Source organism: Papaver somniferum, unplaced genomic scaffold (genome assembly GCF_003573695.1).
Source record: "Papaver somniferum cultivar HN1 unplaced genomic scaffold, ASM357369v1 unplaced-scaffold_18, whole genome shotgun sequence".
Classification (NCBI taxonomy): Eukaryota; Viridiplantae; Streptophyta; class Magnoliopsida; order Ranunculales; family Papaveraceae; genus Papaver; species Papaver somniferum.
Genome location: NW_020627707.1, coordinates 6,623,209 through 6,642,890, shown reverse-complemented (window position 1 = coordinate 6,642,890; position 19,682 = coordinate 6,623,209). Strand labels below are relative to the sequence as shown.

General features: G+C 36.5%; 2 protein-coding genes across 3 annotated transcripts; both read left to right on the top strand.

Annotated features, from left to right (window-relative positions):
* Positions 1-2,080: 2,080 nt before the first annotated feature.
* LOC113338070 (malonate--CoA ligase-like) lies at positions 2,081-8,868 on the top strand. The gene is made up of 17 exons (XM_026583588.1): positions 2,081-2,487; positions 2,808-2,968; positions 3,196-3,372; positions 3,612-3,792; positions 3,894-3,982; positions 4,132-4,201; positions 4,411-4,463; positions 4,582-4,689; positions 5,056-5,154; positions 5,778-5,870; positions 5,953-6,030; positions 6,113-6,217; positions 6,332-6,422; positions 8,013-8,086; positions 8,185-8,364; positions 8,453-8,506; positions 8,601-8,868. Exons 1-17 carry the CDS (start codon positions 2,271-2,273, stop codon positions 8,637-8,639), a joined length of 1,869 nt encoding a protein of 622 aa, XP_026439373.1. The 5' UTR covers positions 2,081-2,270; the 3' UTR covers positions 8,640-8,868.
* A 519-nt stretch (positions 8,869-9,387) lies between these two features.
* LOC113337861 lies at positions 9,388-11,221 on the top strand. 2 transcript variants are annotated; one of them, XM_026583427.1, is made up of 4 exons: positions 9,388-9,668; positions 9,754-9,894; positions 9,977-10,121; positions 10,827-11,221. In XM_026583427.1, the coding sequence occupies exons 1-4, from the start codon at positions 9,450-9,452 to the stop codon at positions 10,847-10,849; spliced, it is 528 nt and encodes a 175-aa protein (XP_026439212.1). In that variant the 5' UTR covers positions 9,388-9,449; the 3' UTR covers positions 10,850-11,221. The 2 variants fall into 2 exon arrangements, 1 of the variants encoding a protein (XP_026439212.1); XR_003354465.1 differs by lacking the exon at positions 10,827-11,221 and having other exon boundaries at positions 9,388-9,570; positions 9,977-10,200.
* The last annotated feature ends 8,461 nt before the right edge of the window (positions 11,222-19,682 follow it).

The following is a 19,682-nucleotide window of genomic DNA, read 5'->3' as shown; positions in this document are numbered from 1 at the left end:
TACCTTTCTTGTCTTTCTTGGGTTTTCCTTGGGGTTGTGTTTCTTGATGAACTTCTTGATTATCATAAACTTCTTCATCTTCAGCTATTCCTTCTTCTTGTCTTTCAATTCTTACTTGTCTTTCAATTCTTACTTCTTCTAAAGTTCCTCCTCTACCTCCCGCTCCCAATTTTTTCTCACCTCCTCGTCTAGGATCGGGAGTTTTAGAAGTAGAAGGTGTTACCTCCATCTTCTTCCTCTTTGTAGCTGCATTGGTCCTGACACAAGTATGAAAGTTATAAGACTAATTCGAACAACAAAGAGATTTGGAAAGCCAAAAACTTGTAAGAAAATAAGAAGGCTCGGCTTACCCGAAATAACACAGATGAGCTGAATCATGTCTTGAAATTTTTATTAGCTTACACAGAGAGTGGATCGGCTCATACCACAAAACAATTATAAGTCGATCCCATATATTCGGCTCACAACCGATACCGTCGAATAAGCCGAATCTATGATTATGAACTCAAACATGTATTCGGCGCAACATGATATAATATAAATAAGCCGATCCTACACACTTGTAAAATTTATGAAATTTTAACAATAATATTCGGCGCAACACTAATACTATCGAATAAGCCGAATCTGGACTTATGAATCGAAACCTTTATTCGGCGCAAAACTAATACAACCATACAAGCCGATCCTAAGCACATGCAAAAATTCTGAAATTCAAACAACAATTATTCGGCACAAAACTAATACTACCATACAAGCCGATCCTACGCACATGCAAAATTATTAGCCGATCCTATATATTCGGCTCACAACCGATACCGTCGAATAAGCCGAATCTATGATTATGAACTCAAACATGTATTCGACGCAACATGATATCATATAAATAAGCCGATCCTACACACTAGTAAAATTTATGAAATTTTAACAATGATATTCGGCGCAACCCTAATACTATCGAATAAGCCGAATCTAGACTTATGAATTCAAACATTTATTCGGCACAAAACTAGTACTACCATATGAGCCGATCCTATACACATGAAAAAATTCTGAAATTCAAACAACAATTATTCGGCACAAAACTAATACTACCATACAAGCCGATCCTACGCACATGCAAAATTTCTGAAATTCACAAAACATATTCGGCACAAAACTAACACCATCGAATAAGCCGATCCTAAATATAAGTCTCTGTGTCACCAAGTTCGGCTCAAAACGGATTTCAGATATACGCCGGGCCGTTCAAATGCACTTTCAGGGTTCAGTTTCAAGAATAGCTCGGCGCACATCTAAGATTTGTTTTGCGCCGAACCATACCCTGTAACCGCCGCAGAAACATGATTTTGACGAATTAAATCAATCAAACCAATCAAAAACATCAAATACGAGATGGGTTTGTAAAACTAACCTTCTTATTCTCATTTGTGGAGTTGGTTCTTCTTCAATCTCTTCTTCCTGTTGATTTTGCGGTTGATTTTGAGTTTCTTCTTCACTCTCTAAATCTTCTTCTTCTTCAATGGGTTGTTCAATCGCTCGATTAGAACGAGATACTGGCTTACGGCGAACCATTATATAGATGAGTTTAATCGTCGACTAAATATTCACGAATGGACGATTAAATTTCCGCGATGATACGATGAAAAAAAAAAGGAAGAAGAAGGGTTCGGCTGTTGTGGAGGAGGAAGAAGAAGGGGTTAGGGATATGAAACTGATTTTGGTTTATTGATTATAGGTTTTTGTATTAGGGATAGGGATAGATTAGTAGTAATTTAGAAAATTTAAGGGCATATAGGTAATTGAACCACCCCATAGGGTACCCCTTATAAGATCACCCAAGTTAGGACTAGTTCTTTGTATGCCTTGAAAGTTTTAGGCATGCCCAAAATTAGTGTTCATCTTGAGTACCATGAAATTGATGTCGCCATTTGATCTAACAAGCCCATGCTTTTGGGCCGTAAGCTTGTTATGTCAGCTACGCAGTATCATGTACCAAAACTTGCAGTACTATACGCCTACACATCACCACCGATTCGCGCTAAACCAAATTGACATTCGCAAACCAAAATTTCTAACAGACACGTTTTTACTTACCACTACCACCACCATCACCTGAAAAACCCTACCTAAACCCTACAAATCAAGAACAGAAATGTCCTAATCAAAATTAAAAATGACTAAACAAATCAAAACAAAAGCAATGGTGTGAAATGAGCGGTCACTAATTTTAGTAGTAAATAGTTAGTGAGAAGGACTGACTATTCCTGATGAATTCATTTAAAGCTTCCAACTACTTCTTCAAAAAACCTAAAAATACTATCTTTCCTTATCATCATCATCTTCTTCGTTATCTATGTACAATTAAAGAATCTTCATTTTCACTGTCTGATAGACCAAACCTAGGGTTTCAATTCATTGACCATCGAAAAAGAAGAAGAAGAATTCCTAGTATTTTCATCACTTGTTCCTCACGTTCGTATTCATGTAGGTTCAATTTTAACTTTTCTGGGTTTTGTTGTGCCAGATTGTTATTTCATTTTCATCATAAATTTGTGCTTGAAATTGTTAAATTTGAATGGGGGTTTGGGTTTTTAATTGTCGGGTTCCTTATTTTCATTTGAATTTTGTTAATTTTGTGGTTCAAATGGTTGATTATAAGTAAATTGGGTGGTTGTGATGAGAAATTTTGAGATTTGCTGTGTTGGATTCTGATAACAGCAAGGAAATGTGAAGTTTGAATTATTCTAGTTTGCTAAATGTTATCTTCTTGCATTGATATTGAATTTGGTTGTCTCATTCAACAGCATCATCATCATCTAGTACATTCATGGAGGTGGCAAAAACAGCAATTAGGAAGGGATCTGCCGCTGCAGATAAAATTGCGATAAGAGCTGAAGGAAATAACTATAGTAATTTTCAACTCATCAGTACTGCTGTGAAGATATGCAATGACATTCTGAGAAATGTAAGTCAAACAATTTTGTTCTTTTTTTTTGTTTATTTTTGTAACTTTACATGAATGAATCTGCAGTTGTGTGTGCGCCTTTTTTTTGTAATTTTGTATTTACTGCAAGTAATATGTTTTCACCATGACTTGTTGACGGTGGATCAACTGCGTCTTTTGATGCTACATTTGAATCTGGAGGGCTTATTTTTCCAATTTTCTTTCCTTCTATGTAAATTCTTGTACAGGCACCTGAAGCAGTGAAAGACGCAGGAAATCTTGGTGGAGCTCGGGTAGGAATTGTGGCTAAGCCATCAGCTGAATTTGTTGCGGGGTTGCTTGGGACTTGGCTTGCTGGTGGATGTGCAGTTCCACTTGCGTTCAGCTACCCAGAAGCCGAGCTTTCTTATGTCATGAATGATGCGGTTTGTTGCATTTTCTTCTTTTTTCTTCCTACTTTTTGGCTTGCACCAGCGCTGTTTGCAGATTGCGGCCCTGATTTATATTTGTTGACTTCTAGTGTTCCACTGTTCTGTTTGTTTTTAAGATATTCAACACATCTGATTGAAGTACTAGTATATTCTGCATCCCTTTCTTCAGTGCTGTGATACCCTTTTTTGTGCGAGATCATTTACGTAGAACCTTGCAACGATTTTGTTTGTAGGATGTTTCCATGATCTTAAGCACAAAAGATCATCAAGTTCTTATGGAGAGTATTGCTGCCAAATGTTCTGCTCATATCTCTGTCGTTCCTTCAGTTCCCAGTTCTATATCAACTGCAAGTACAGATGAACATTCACAAGATTTACAAGTTGATGAAATTAATACCTCGAAAGAGGCCCAAGGTGATTCAATTTGTACCATTTGTACTTGTAATAACAGAAGAATGTTCTAAATCCAGTCAAACGAAAAGGAGAACTTAGTTGAACATGGTTTGATGCTGCAGGAGATGATATTGCATTGATTTTATATACTAGTGGTACAACAGGCAAACCAAAAGGAGTGGTTCACACACACAAGGGAATTCTTGCACAGGTACTTGCTTATTACAACCTGCAAAAGTGTATTACAATATATATGGATTCACTACTTGTGAAGTAAAAATGGCATTTGTTCTACTTGATCTCTTATGGGCTTGTGCTTCGGCGATAACATTTTGTACTTTATATTTGCCTTGATTGCAGGTCCAAATGTTGATAGAGGCGTGGGAATATTCATCTGCAGATCGAATTTTAAATTGCCTACCTCTGCACCATATCCTTTGGGTATCATATGTATACATACTGTTGCAGTGAAGTACTGTTCACTGTGGATTTTTAGGTTCAGTTTCAAAACTATCTTTCAAAATTTTCATGGGTTGCTTTTTTGAATATAAGCTAGGGTTTTCCTGGGCTCTTTACATTGATGCTATATATCTTTTTATCGAAGTTCTTCTCTATGTGTGCCTTAACTTGTACTTTTACATGTTCATGGGCTCTTTAATGCCTTATTTGCTCCTCTCTATGCCGGTGCAGTGGTAATGTCCTCTTACTTGCCTTGCCCACAAAAGCTCTTTCCAACAGTTACAGAACATTTTCGGAAAATCTTTCAGGTTGTGCTATAACCTATTTGTTTGTCAACTTGTTTCATTGAAGGTTGAGTTCATGCCAAAATTTAGTGTGAGTGGAATCTGGCAGAGATGGCGCGAATCATATCCAAAAGATGGTACTAAATTGGATGACGCTGTTACTGTGTTTACAGGAGTAAGTCGGATTCTTATAGCCAAAAGTAATTTACTTTTTAATCCCATATATTTACTTTATTAGCCAGGTCTTTAAATTACATGAACCATTTCCCCTTCTAAAATTTGTACTTGTAGTCGCATATTTTGGGCCATAATCTTTGTGTATTTGAGCCAAATTATATCATTTAACTATCCCTTTAATAGTTATTTATGAAAGGCTTCTTCAAGAAAAATTAATCAAGTTCTGCCCATTGTTGGCAACCGTTTATACTATGCAGTACGTTTTTTTAAGAAACACATAATGAGGCTACAAATTTCCAACTATAAACTTGTGGGCAATTTGTTCCCTTAAAGGAATAATCTGAAGAGTGTTTGTATTACTTAGGTTCCAACCATGTACACTAGATTTTTACAAGGATACAAAGCGATGGATCCAGAATTACAAGCTACTTCAGCCTCAGCTGCACGCCAGTTGCGTCTTATGGTAATAATTCCATTTCCTTTTTGTCTTGTCTACACTATTATTCTATGGTTGGTCAATCCATGATTCTGTTTTGGTCGCCATAGGTTAACCATGGATGTATTATGCTGTCAGGGAATATACATATGTACCATTAAAAGGAAAAAACAGAAGAAGCCATAACCAGCTTTAGAAGTAATAAGCAGACCATGTTGGAAAATAAGATTCATAAGAAGATAATCCAATATAAGTTGTACCTTTACTCACTCACTTGTACATTATATCGTCTTAAAACCTTACTGTAGAGTGCTAATTGAAAAGCAACAGTTTACACTAGCTAGGATTTGTTCATTGAAGGGAAATAATATTATCAGATCAGTTTCAACTTTCAATTAAATTTCCCGCGCAAGAAGAAAGTGTTTGTCAGTATTTAGAAAAAGGTAACGTCGGGATAAAGACAGCAAACAATCCTTTGATTGGAACTTAATTTCTCAATCGTTACTGTAACTTATTCTGTTACATGTTTTATCATACTGAACTTTTAGCTACTTGAATTGAACCTCTCCATATTCTCTGATTTGTATACTTTCCTGTTACCAAATTGAATTATTACATGCTGTCACTGTCTTTTACAATTTCTTTGGCAGATGTGTGGTTCCTCTGCACTTCCTTATCCCATTATGAAGCAGTGGGAAAGCATAACCGGCCATCGGCTTTTAGAACGTTATGGCATGACTGAGGTCTGTGATTAAGCTGTTGGCTGTTTTGTTCCCCATTTTGTGATATATTTCTTCTAATTGTTATCATTGACATGTTTTTCAGTTTGTTATGGCACTTTCAAACCCCTTGAAAGGTTTGAGAAAGGGAGGAACTGTTGGAAAGCCACTACCCGATGTGGAGGTCTGTAAGATTCCAAGAAACTGACAAGAATGTGAAACAATTATGTGGCTAATATGTAACTATCAGTTGGGGAATTTTACAGGCTAAAATTCTTTTAGATGATGGCGCTGGGAGTGATACAAACGGAGTAGGTGAGCTTTGTATTAGAAGCCCTTCACAGTTTAAGGAATACTGGAAGCGACCAGAGGTACTAATTTCTTCTAAGATATGTTTCTCAAGATATTTTCCTTCTTGAATCTGATGAAAGCTAAAATGTCCATTTGGTTTTAGCTGTTGACATAATGATACTTTATCATCTCAGGTGACAAAGGAATCTTTTATTGAAGGTGGGTTCTTTCTGACTGGGGATACAGTTAAAGTTGACGAGGATGGATACTACGTTATTTTGGGACGTAAGATACCTTCATCTCTATTTAACTGCTGCTTATTTTTACAATATTGTGGTTATTATCTGATTCTTACAGCTATCATCTCTGTGTTTTCTTATGTTGTAAACTTGGTTTGTGCTAATCAGTTCAAGTTACATCTGTAATGTGTAATTATGGTGTCTAGTGCCTACAATCACATATAACTGGTAGAACTAAGAGAGAAAGGAATATCTAGAGTCAGCTAGAAGCCGAATAGAGTACTCTAGTTTAGTCTGGTCAGATAGAGAGAAAGATCAGTGATAGCGAAGCTTTAGATGTTGGAAATGGGTTTGGGTTCCAATGCTAAATGGTTTACAACAGGTTTAGGAAATTGAAGTTTTATTACAGAACTTCGGTTGCATACAACTCTCACCACACACTTTATTTCTCACAGACCTTTGCTCGCACAAGACTCACTTGTTTCTCACACTCAACTACTCACTTAAGAAGACTTAATTCTCTCACTCAAGTTACTTTATAAAGCTATCTTTCTTTGAGTTCTCTAGCTAATTCTACAACCGACTAGATAAAACTAGATATGTCTAGATAATTCCAGACTAGGATGAAGAAAATTAAGTTAAATTTTCAACATCTCCCCTTAAACTTAATTTGCCGATAACTCCCAAGTATTTCACGCAGCTTGATAAACGTGTTTCAGCGGTTTTGGGAAGATATCCGCAACTTGCTCTCGAGACTTCATGTACTTCAATACTTGTAGACTTGTAGTTATGAGCAAATCAAGTTTAAGGGAGGATGTTGAAAACCAAACATAGTTAGTGTTCATGCTAGTCTAGAATTATCTAGACATGTCTAGCTTTATCTAATCGGTTGTAGAAAAACTTAGGTTGGTCTAACTAGATTAGAAATCTAGAGATTTTATAGTCTGTTGTACCATGCCTAAGTATAGTCAAAGTTGACACCTTAATCTAAAGGTTTCTAATCAGTTAGAACTCCCTATAAAGGGCAGTTGAGATAGCTAAAGAAGTTGTAATTGAGAGGAACACGGAAGTGTTGTGTAAGACTCCGGGTGAGTGAGTTGAGTAAGAACGAGTGGTCTGATATCTGTGTATGACCGACGTTTTGAGAGACGAAACCTTCTTCTATTGTCCTATGTCTTAAGTGTTCATTCTATAATCCCCCGATGTGAGTTTTGACTGTTTAATTTATAAACTCAAATCTATTTCCAACGTTGGAGTCATGCCATCTTGAAAATTCTAGGGAGTTTCTAGTGTTGGGTTTGGGACTCTAAGCTAAACCAAGAAGTGGTAATGATATGAGAAGAACCAAGAGTTCTGTGTTCGTTAAAGGTTCCGTGTTTACTAAACCTCTTTTAACTAAGTGAGGTAAACCCCATTCTCGTTTATAACACCTTAATTGTGGAAATTGATCTTCTGAATGGCTTCAGATGTGGATGTTAACCAACTATCTGCTCAAACCCTTGTCACCTTTACTGCATCAGCTGCTACTTCCCATTTCTAAAACATATATTGTATTTTTTTGCTGGATTAGGATTGTGTATTCATCTTTGAGGTTTATTAGGCCAGCCCTTTGATAGCTCTTACGCTGCACTGACAGGTACAAATGCGGATATCATGAAGGTCGGTGGGTATAAGTTATCTGCATTAGAAATTGAAGCAGTCATTTTAGAGGTAAGTTTTCATTCTTTTTCTTTTTACTTCTTCTGCTGGTAGGAATTTGCAATATGGTTCTTAGTGGAACTCATTGTTTTTTTTACTGCACACAACAGCACCCAGTCGTGTCAGAGTGTTGTGTACTAGGTTTACCAGACAAAGACTACGGAGAAGCTGTCACTGCGATAATCGTACCCGAGGCAGATGCAAAGCAAAGAGCAAAAGAAGAGTTCAAACCAGCTGTCTGCTTAGAAGAACTACAGTTGTGGGCTAAGGATAAACTTGCTCCATACAAGGTTTGTGTTTCTTATTCTGAAACTCAGTATCCTAAAATAGAGTTGTTTTAACACGGTATCCTAACTAATCAAGCTATTTCATTTTCAGATTCCAACGAGGTTGATATTGTGGGATTCACTTCCTCGCAATACCATGGGAAAGGTTAACATTTACCTTCAAGTTATTTTTCCATATCGTGCTGTTGCGACACCTTATTGTTTGACAATTAAGGTTCTGTATTCTTATTTCATTTCAGGTGAACAAGAAGGAGCTAAAGACCAAGCTCGATTGCTGAAGTATGAAGTAAAAATAATGCAACAGCTATTAGGATCACGAAATGAGTCCTCAAGATCGAAGGGTGGGAAGCTTTCTACCCTAGTAACTACATAATAGTCTGCATTTACCAAATCCAAATCCCCTGTTCATCAATATAGGGAATAAATTTTAGTTTCTCGCGTCTAGTTTCACCAATAATAAACGGATCTACTCCCATTCAGTTTTAGTAAAATATCTCATTACCTCCACTGGTTTTTTTTTTTTTTTTTTTAAAGGGTTATATTTTTCTCTTATTCTGTTTAGTCCAATCTAAAGTAGTTGTATACAGATTAACTCAGCTGGAAAAGCTGGCTAACATGAAAAATGCTAAAAAATATTTCTTTTTTTTTCTTCTAAATCTGAAGTAGTTGTATACAGATTAACCCAAGAGAGAATTCGTGTTTCTAACGTCTATAATTGGCAAAACAGTCCGCCTAGAAGTTTATTTCTGTCCGGTCGCGGCAAAACCAAGATAGAAGATGGCCAAATGCCGTAAATTCCAGGTTATGGCAGCAGGCAGCTCCAGGATACTTGGATTATATCATGAGACAACTTTTAAATTTTTGCAAGCTTATATGCTGGCTAGTATATGGTTGGGAAGCTGTTGCCCGTACAGTCAACAATTATTGCAAGCTTAGTTTACGGAACGCTGACAATAATGCATTTGACCAAAGATTCAGTGGTTATAAACTTATAGTCACTTTATCATCTATACCGGAGACTTGACTATTCACCATTTCATTTCTTGTTTCCAGTGGGAGCTAGGAGGAAGTTATAGTCTCCAAGTAGAATGATGGAAGATGATGATGGTGATGCTAATGCAATACCAATCCAGCATATAAAGCACTTCTTAGAAACTTTAGCTAAGGCTGCCATGGACTTGTTAGGAAATCTCCCCAAGGGACTAAAAGGTAGCATGATCGAAACTCAAGTCCTTCAAAATCTCTACCCTATTCGCGTCTGGAGAGACTTGATTCATTGCAATTTCGTAGTGCCCCAAAGCTTATCTGTAAATAAACAGTTCAGTTTCTTAAAATTAGAGCTCATTCTTGGTTAAGTTGAATCTGATTATGGTTGTGATTCTGATGTGTAAGGATGGAGATGGGAGGTGGCGTGCAGGAGCAATTGCGACTTTGATTGAGATTATTGGTGCTTGTGCTGTATATACTTCCGTTGGAAACCTCAGTGTTTCTGTTGAATTCAATGTTTCTTACTTCTCCACTGGAAAAATTCAGGTACGAGTCTTCCAATATTCTTGGAACTAAATTGTTGCTCCAATGTTTTTGGAATTGAATTTTCACTGTAATGGGTGGATAGGAAGAAGTGGAGATTGAAGCTAAAGTTTTGCTCGGACATAAAGGAAATCTTTCTTCAGTGGTGGTGGTGATTAAAAAGAAACAAAATGGTGATTTGGTTGCTATAGGGAAACAATGGAAGTCGGCTTTTGATATCAATCTTAAAAGTAAGATATAACTGTAATCAGTCGGTAGTTATTAACCAAAGTTTAATTAGATTTTGTTTTAAATTAGACTTAATCTTGAGCCATTCTTATAATTAATTGAAGTAAATAGTTTCTCGATTAATCTTCTAATGCCAGTCTCGTTGACTTGACCTTTGACTTTAAAGTCGATCTGACTGAGATGGATGTGGCTCTAGTCAATCTGTTCATTGGTTTTCTGTAGGAGGGTCCAGAGGCCAATGGAGGATGAAGTCCTCGTTACATGATAGCAAGGTAGTTATACAAGGTAGTTAATATTGTATATCGGTATCGTATCGGAACCTATACAGGAAAAATAATACCAATTTTTCTCGGCGATGCATTATTAGAATTTTTTAAATATTTATTATGTATCAACAAACAAAAGTAAGTAATTATTGGGCCATAATATAAAATAATAATTATAGTAAACACGCGGATCTTACAAAATAAGAGGTGGTTGATTAGAGGCTTGTTCAAGCAACAACAAAAACCAAGCACTGACACTAGTGTCTGTTAGCCCATCAACATTATATTTACAGTAACTACATCCACCATAATCATATATGGGTTACCAATATTAGTAGAGTTACTTTCTTGAACAGGTCATTGGTGTTCAACATTATAATTATATGGGTTACCAATATTAGTAGAGCACTGACACCATAATTATATTACTTTCTTGAACAGGTCATTGGTGTTCAACATTATAATTCAAGAAATCATGATCAAAAGACAAAAAAACATTGGTGTCACACTGCCATTAGTTAGATTTCTACAAGATCATCCACAATAGTGCTTGTAGGATTAGCCAAAGGATGTCCAACACTATACGATCCCATACTGGCAGGTCCTCGAGCTTCACAGTTGAAATCTCCATGGAATCAATTGGAGAGTGGATCCTCGGAACTTGTTGGCTGCTTCTTGTAATTGGTCCGGAACTAACTCATTGGTTTGCTTGAGCACCCGTAAACTTATAGCTCGATGAAGAAAATCACTCAAGTTCTCAGAGTCTAACCATTATCTTCTTCTGCAACTGCATCAAAGAAAATAGGGATTTCAAGACCCCCAGAATTATGTCTTTGTATTTCTTCGTATCTGCGCTGTAATTTCTTGTTGTATTGAATATACACACAGTCATTCAGTTTTTGTTGTAAGAAACGGTTTCGCCTCTCTGTATGCATCCGATTAGCGAAAAACGACACATCAATAAACACTTATACCCATAAGAAGAAGAAGAAGAATATACAAAATATACCAGTGCCACTATTAGTTGAAAAGTCTATGGTTATCTAAGAAGAGAACGTGGTTGTTGTTGTTTGTTTGACATCTAAACTTATTGGCCACTTAAGTATACAAATAATTAACTATATTACAACAAACAAGATTGTTTACCATCATCAGTCAAGTCCAAAGATTTTTCTTTTCAAACATAGAACTAGTAAAGAATACATTTGGCATTGTTTTACTTATCTTCTTAATACTAGTCTACCACTCTTTATGTATCAACATTCAAGTCCATCGATTTTATTTTCAAATACAAAACTAGTAAGGAATAATTCTTAAGTCCGCAGAATATGTCGACAAGTACTACATTGATGTGACAATTATAAAGGATCAAGTACTTACATTGCCGAACGTACTCCAATTTCGCTCACACGATGAAGCTCTATAAGTTCGGTTCAAGACCCTTATCGCAAATTTTTGGAGGTGTGTGTTAGAGCATAGATCGGTTGAACCCACCAAGCGTTGGTATGTGAAGTTTGGTTGTCATATTTTAGTATCAAAACTCATCTAGAGTCGCTTGATTATTTACTATAGTCAACTTCGTTTAGGTTAGACAACAAACTAAAAACAAAACAAAGCCCAAGTCTATTTTTCAGCGTAGAAGGAAACAGACGACACTGCCACTAACATCATCAACCAATAAAACTTGTAGAAAAAGCAAGAAAGAGCTGATGACATACCTTTTCCATAATCTCCAATAGAATAGAGCATCACTTGTAAACTAGGGGAACGAACAATATTAAAAGGTATAGCATTTTTGGTCATCCAAGCCGATATGCTATCCCACGCCTTATCCTTGAACTTCATTTTAGTAGAACTTTGTCTCTCGATTGTTGTTTGCTGCACTTTTGAATAATCAGTTTTCGTGAATTCTTCAATAGGACCCCTTACTTACACCTTTATATTTTCTTTTAGACGGAACAACGACAACCGCTTCAACCTCTTCTACCTCAATATTTTTATCATCTCCATATTCTCCATTGAAATCAGTTGTTGCATACATCAAATCAATCTGATCCATGTGAACTTTTTGCTCCTTGTTTTTATTTCTATCTCTCTAATCTTGGTAAAAATGTCTTTACTTGCACTGGGACATCCTTTAACTTCCCTTACCTACTAAATATATGGTACTTGAATCTAGTGATTCCCCTAGATATTATTTTCCCACATAACTTACAAATGAGAGTGTTTCTTATAGAAGGATCATTGCTTTCAGTCCATTCCCAAGCAATATCTTTCTTCTGATCAGGAGCAAGAGTGTGAGATTGAGGAGCAGCGCCCAATGGTAATTAATCACTTTTCATATATAGCCTGAAATTGAAAATTACGTACTTTAGTTAGATATAACTTCAGTAGAAGAATGAAGCAATGAAAACAAGTATAAGATGAAGACTTGTGCGCTGCGCAGTGCAGAGATAACTGAAAACAAACATAGAAGCCGCATAAAAGGTCATCATAAAAAATATCGGCCGAATTTAGCATAGCCTGGAGATTTGCTGGAGGTGCTCTGCCTTGATATGAGAATGTAAGTCTCTGATTGCAATTAGTATCCAGATGACCAAATTTGCCACAAATTTGACAAAGAGGTTTTTCATTGACTACACCAACACCACTATTAGTTCCTCTACCATAAGTTCGTGAGGAAAAGGTTGGGTTACGGAATCTACCACCTCTTATATATCCAAAAGTATTATTAGCATGGGTCTATCTCCATACGAATTAGGCCTATAAGAAGGATAATTAATATTCATAGCATCAAATGCCTTAGCCTCAGAATCTTAACAACCATTTCATCACTCATCGATAAGCTGTGCAGTTTTTTACTAGTAACTGGTGGTGTACGGATTCTAATAGAAATAGAAAATGCATTATATATACTCACTAGGGAGACCAGATAGGATAGTTACCACCATTTCATTATCAAGAAACTGGTGAACCAGCTGTAGTAAGATGATCTTGAATGACTTTGACTTCCATGAGATAACTGGTAACAGATGTAGACATATTCAGAGTTTGAATCTTAGTTCTCAATTGAATAGCATGAGTTAAGGAGTTATGAGCAAATCTGTCTTCAATATTTTTCCACAATCCATCAGATGTATCATCACCAACAACATAACCTAAAACGGAATCTAAGATAGTTGATTGAATCCATAGAATGAGAGTCGAGTCTTCAGTGATCCAATCAAGATAGTTAGGGTTCACAATTCAATTATTTTGATTTTCTCTTGTTTTGAACTGATCAGTACAGGGAAAAGAGACTAAACCTGAAATGTCTTAAATAGAGGTACCACTAAAGCTTCTCAGACTAAATAATTATCATCTTTGAGTTTAACTGGAATGATATGAGCAATTGTATTGGGAGAAAGTGTGGAAAATTTGAACAAGATTTCATGGATCTATGATAAAATGAAGAAAAGCTAATGATAAAAAGAAAAATTGATAACGCAATTGAAGAAAAGATGAATTGTGATGAGAAAGCAATTAAGAGAGGATAAATTTGATCAAGAACACCAAAATCAGATCTAGAAAATGTGAAAGAGCAAGATTTTCAAAACAAGAGATATAAAGAAGATCCAAGAAAAGTAAAACAAAGACTTACTATGAGAGATTATAGTCAAAATAGAAAGAGGAAATGAAGAAGTTTAGTGTGACTCCATTAATGGAGAAAATAAACCTGCTCAGGATACCATAGTAGCAAAAATTATAATCTTCTATTGAATATTATTGAAAGGTAAAGTACATCATACCAAAATTTGTTTACCGAGACGGGTTTATATAGTTCACTAATACCAACTTATTAAGACAAACCTAATCATGATCAAACACGTGTAATAACATTACAGTATCATACAAGTGAACGACACACTTACTAAATAACAAAAAAAGACTAAAGACAGACTATTGTTGTGACAAACCGAAAAATTACGCCTGGGCGCGAAGGCCATATCTTTCTCGATGCACCATGTTGATGCTACTTACCGGGCCTTAAATCTAGGAAAATGCACATCCATTTTCCCTTGCAAGCATGCTCGTGGATCATGATGTGGCTAACGTAGCTTCCATACCGTTCTAAATTACCATATAAAAAGGGTATAAAGCCTTGCCTCAACGTCGGAAATTCATTACTGAATTTCCTATCTAGCTGAGTAACCGTCATACTGCTGAATCTTGTCCAGGCATAAGGAATTCCTTGGGATTACGCATAGGTCATCGCAGTCCTAATACCCCCTCTTCACTTAGCTTAGGCATTACTGAAGGCATGCACTTATCTTTCCCGTGCCAATGGTGCATCATTCAGTCTCATTCCGTACTTTCCTTAGGCTTATGCAAGCTCCGTTAACTTGCACATCAATATAGCTTACTTTCAAGGCCATGCCCAATGCACTATTTGTACATGACTACATCGAACACCTTGATAGGAATTATGAGCATCCAAGGAATGAAATGCAACTCGTGCATCAGGTCTGGCCACAATAATCTATTGCATCGCAATACCGAGCCAGATGATATGAGAGGCTAATGTGCCGCAATCATCTCACAATTAGATGATATGAGCGACAAAGTACTGGACCGGCAATGCTGCAACTCATTGCGGATGCCTACATACCCTTCCATACTCTAAAGGGATCAAACATATCATAGTTCATCCTCGAATGGACACCAACTTAAGACAAACTCGTTTGCAAGGCCGTGACCAAACAACAATGGTAATGACTTAGTCCGTATAAGACTCTCCGTCAAAATATACAAAGGTTACGCATTATTGAGTCCGCAACATGGCATAGTGATGCTTAGATTCCCCATGGGATTATAAATTCCTCGAGAGCTCTGCAACCAAACCCACCGTTAATGGGTTTTAGGAAATTCATTTTCATGTATATTGCTAGTATTACTAATCATGTAGTTAGGTTTCAGTGAAAACTAAATCAACCACCTCAGGTTGGGGACACATTTTTATTGCTAACCAAGCAAATTAGTACCCATTAGCAGGCCACTCCGTTGGCTGTCGTGTGATTTAGAAGACTGGGGGCCACTTCCTTGGAGATTCGAGTCTATATGGATGTTGGAGCCTTTTTTTTTCGCAATGGTGACAGTCTCTTTATGGTGCTTTTACGGGGTCTGCTGGCTTTATGTTGGCCAAGAAATTGCAAGCTTTGAGAGCTAAAATAAAAAAATGGAACAAAAACAGTTCTGTGATTGAGGAGAATTAGAGGTGAAGGAAGGAGATGTAGAGACAAGAAGAAGAACCATCATATTAGAGAGATTAGTTGTAATACATAGCTAGGTTACATGATATACACATAAAAGGGAAACTAGATGGACCGCACATTCGTGGGTCGTAGGCACTGTAACACTCCCCCTTGTGCGGTTCAATAACAAAACTTTATACATAGTGTTTAACATATAGTGCTTTGAATGTAGTTCTTCAAATGTCGTCCTCTCCTTGATGACTTGTGCCGAAATCAATCGCCTTACTAAAACTTTGAGAAGGAAAAACCCAGTGGGATAAAACCTTGGTACAACTCTTCACATGCAGTACTTCACATGTTGTCTCTTACTTTACATGTAGTTCATCACATGCAATACGATCTTCAAAGATCGACGAGTTTAAGTTAATTGCCTCGTCAAAACTTCGTCAGGAAAACCCAGAGGGATAAAAACTGAACTAAAGAAAAAGAGTACAATATTAAGCAAACTTAGAACATAGTTGGACTCGAACATGTTGCCTCATTAAAACCTTGACAGGGAAACCTATTGGGACAAAACCTTGACGAAGGGGAAAAGAGTACAACGTGACAAATGCAAGTAAAGGTGATTTGTTGCAAGTGATAACTTTGCTTCGCTGAAGCTGATTAGTTGCTTCACAACTTGTAAGGCATAAATCCTTGTGGGAAAGACAATAGCCTTAGTTGGGAAGTTAATTCCCGACGTTTGTTGTTGTCTCATTAAAAACCTTGCCGAGCAACAAAACCCTATGGGAAAAAGTAACTTCGGTGAAGGAAAAGAGTTCAACACACCATTAGATGCTCCTCCTGATGTCAGTCAATTTTCATTAGTCTAATGCATTCAAAAGGAGTTTATCACACATTACTTTGGCGACTTGAAATGTTTTAAGACTCTGTTGTTGATTCTGGAAGTACGTTGCTTAACGGACTATCGCGTTTCATTTCTTTGATTCAGATATTTTCAGTAACATCAACGCGACCTTTATGTCTTCAACGTTCAACATACTTGATGTTTTTAGTGTTGTCTCGCTAAAAACCTTGTCGAGTAACAAAACCCTTTGGGAAAAACTATTCTCGATTGAAGGGAATAAGAGTACAACACAACTTCAATTTCGAAGTAAAATATATCGACATCATATCCTTGGATCCTCCCCCTGATGTCGGCATCTCCCCCTGATTACTTTCAGAGTTGTTCCAGAAAGTTCCTTTAGTCATGTATTTTACGAAACTGAATATGGGTAATGACTTTAGAAAATAGTCCACCATATCTCCCTCTGATTACTTTTGATGGAGAAGAGATTATTGTTTCTTCATAATCAACAACTTTTGAATTGCACTTTCATTAGTATTCCTTTTAATGTCTTTACTGGGATAAAACAAATTTATGTCAATGGTTATTTTGAAGTACATGATTACATTCACTATACCATTCTGTTGACGTTACATTGGCGCTGAGCTATATCTAGATAACAAGTTCGCTGAGGATGTAAAATTTAATCGAGTACATTATTATACTAAGTACAACAATGCGTCTATTGTACTCATATATGGGAATTTCATCTCCCAACACATATTCGTCATTTTCCTTTAGACGAAATGGTCACTTACTTACATTTGAACCTCGACTAATCATGGGAGTGCTATCAGGATGCATGTCTTTGTTAAATTTCCTGACAGCTTTAGATATATGCAAACTGGTGGAATAATATACCACAAGCTCAGTATTCGATCGAGCTTTCCCTAGATTTTTATCTCAATTTCGGATTTTAAATAGCTTTTAAGGTCTCTTATTACATCAAGAGTACATATCATGTCTGTACCATCGATATAAATAGCTACAATTCTAAATTATGAACTTTCTTGTGAATACGCAAGAAAAATAACTTATTTGTCTATCCCCTCCAAATCAAATAGCCACTTAGACGGGTATACCACTTCCGCCTGATTTCTTCAATCTATAAGTGAACGTTCTATCTAATTGTAAACGCACTCTGTGGTTTAGAGTTACTTGATTTGGGAAATAAAAGTATATCAAGTACTTTTGTAAATATCTTCTACCTCTTGATTCTTTCAGAGATACGTAACAACCACATACATATGCTTCATTTCAAGTCCTTTTGAAATTACTAAGCTAACTAAGTAGCGAAACTCTATAACGTTCATTACAAGAGAACAATTCCAGGGCTTTGTGAGAAACCTCGCGCCACAAGGCGAGTCTTTGTACTTTAAGACTACTTTAATCTCATTATGCTTTATGACAAATTAATTATGTATGTCCAATAGGCTTTACACTTGGTTGGTTAGCACTACCACACCAAATACCCGTATATTTGCCAAAGAACTAAGTTCTACCTGGATTGTGTAGGCCAAATATGATATTTATTTGAAATTAATCAAAATAAAGCATGGTTCAATCTCATTTTGCTTTGCTTCTGGAGCAACTATTTATGTATTATATCATCACTGTGCACGCATGATCCTTCCATTGACTCATGTGCATTCTCATAATCCGTCATGATTTCATCGTTCTCTAGAATCATTTAGAACTTCAGAGCGTCCTCCAGTATTGATTTATGGACATAGTCAGAGACAATCAAATGAGATGATTTCATTAATAATACAAATTAGGTTGTGCCTTACTCATCTACTTCCTTTCTAGGTGAGCATTGATCGAACCTGGTGGTCTCTCCATCTTCCTTTATGGAGACACGGCCTCAACTACACTTCCACCAAGTGTAGTTGTAACATCTTAGTCTATGGTGTACCCCATACTGAGGATTTCTAACCTTGCAGGAATATTTGCAGCTGGTATGTGTGATCTTGTCACTTTAGCGACATCAGTGTACATTATGAAAATCGATTATTCTTTGTCACTTCACATATACATTTGTGGAGTACAAGAATCAATATGAGACACAGTGGGAACACACCACGACAATTCCTGTCTTTCCCTTAGAAAATATGTTTTCTTATCTCCCCCTAACGACAGGAAGACTGTCTCATTAAAATGACAACCCTCAAATCTAGCGGTAAAAGATCTCCTGCCAAAGGTTTTAAAAATGTGGATAATTATTGGGAACTCATTTCCAACATAACTACTTAATAGTTTTAAAGACCCATCATAGTACGATGTGGAGTCGCAATGGCACATAAATAGTGCAACCAAAAATGCATAAAAATACGAATGTCCGGCTTAAATCCAGTAACCAACTGGCACGCAGAAAAGGTTGACCAATATTGGGTTCTAAAACGAATTAAATAAAGATGCGTGTAATATTGCATATCCCCAAAGAAATAAAAGGTAGGTTGGTATGCATAACCAATTCCTTAGACATCATTTGTAACATTTGATGGTAGTCTGTGCGAGACCATTGGGTATAAGATGCTCTATATTGAGCATATCAAACATGCAATATTCATCAAGTCGTTTTGATGTTAAATTCTCTAGCATTAGTAAGGGTGGTGATCCTTTGCACTTTGGATTGTGAAATGTGCTAGGAGTTCTACAAAAATTAAACGCATCGTTTGTTGTGAGCAATAATTGATTCAATGCGTCGAATCATCCACCAGAGCCATAAATTACTTGAATGGTCCGCATTCTGCATGGATATATGTTCACTAACAACACTTTATTTCTTTGAAGAATGAGTTATTTTCCATTTGCATCTAAGTAAAACAGGGTGGTCTCAATCATATTTTACTAAAGAAAGACTTTGTAAGATGAGTGACGTGCTTTTGTACTTTAAAGCATATTGGGAAGGGGTGGGGGTGTGGGGGGGGGGGGGGGGGGGGGTATCTTGTTGTCACACTTCAAATATACTATTTCGTTAGTATCATGGATGAAGTAGAGAAATGAAAATTTCCTGAATCAAATAAAAAAAATTTGTGAGTTCTTCCACAAAAAATTGGAATACATGTGATTTTATTTGAATGTATCTTCTGAAACTACAGACATATTAATAGCGAGCAAGTGGATTACATTCCACGGATCATTCAAATTTTGGGAAGAAAAAATCATGTACGCATTAAT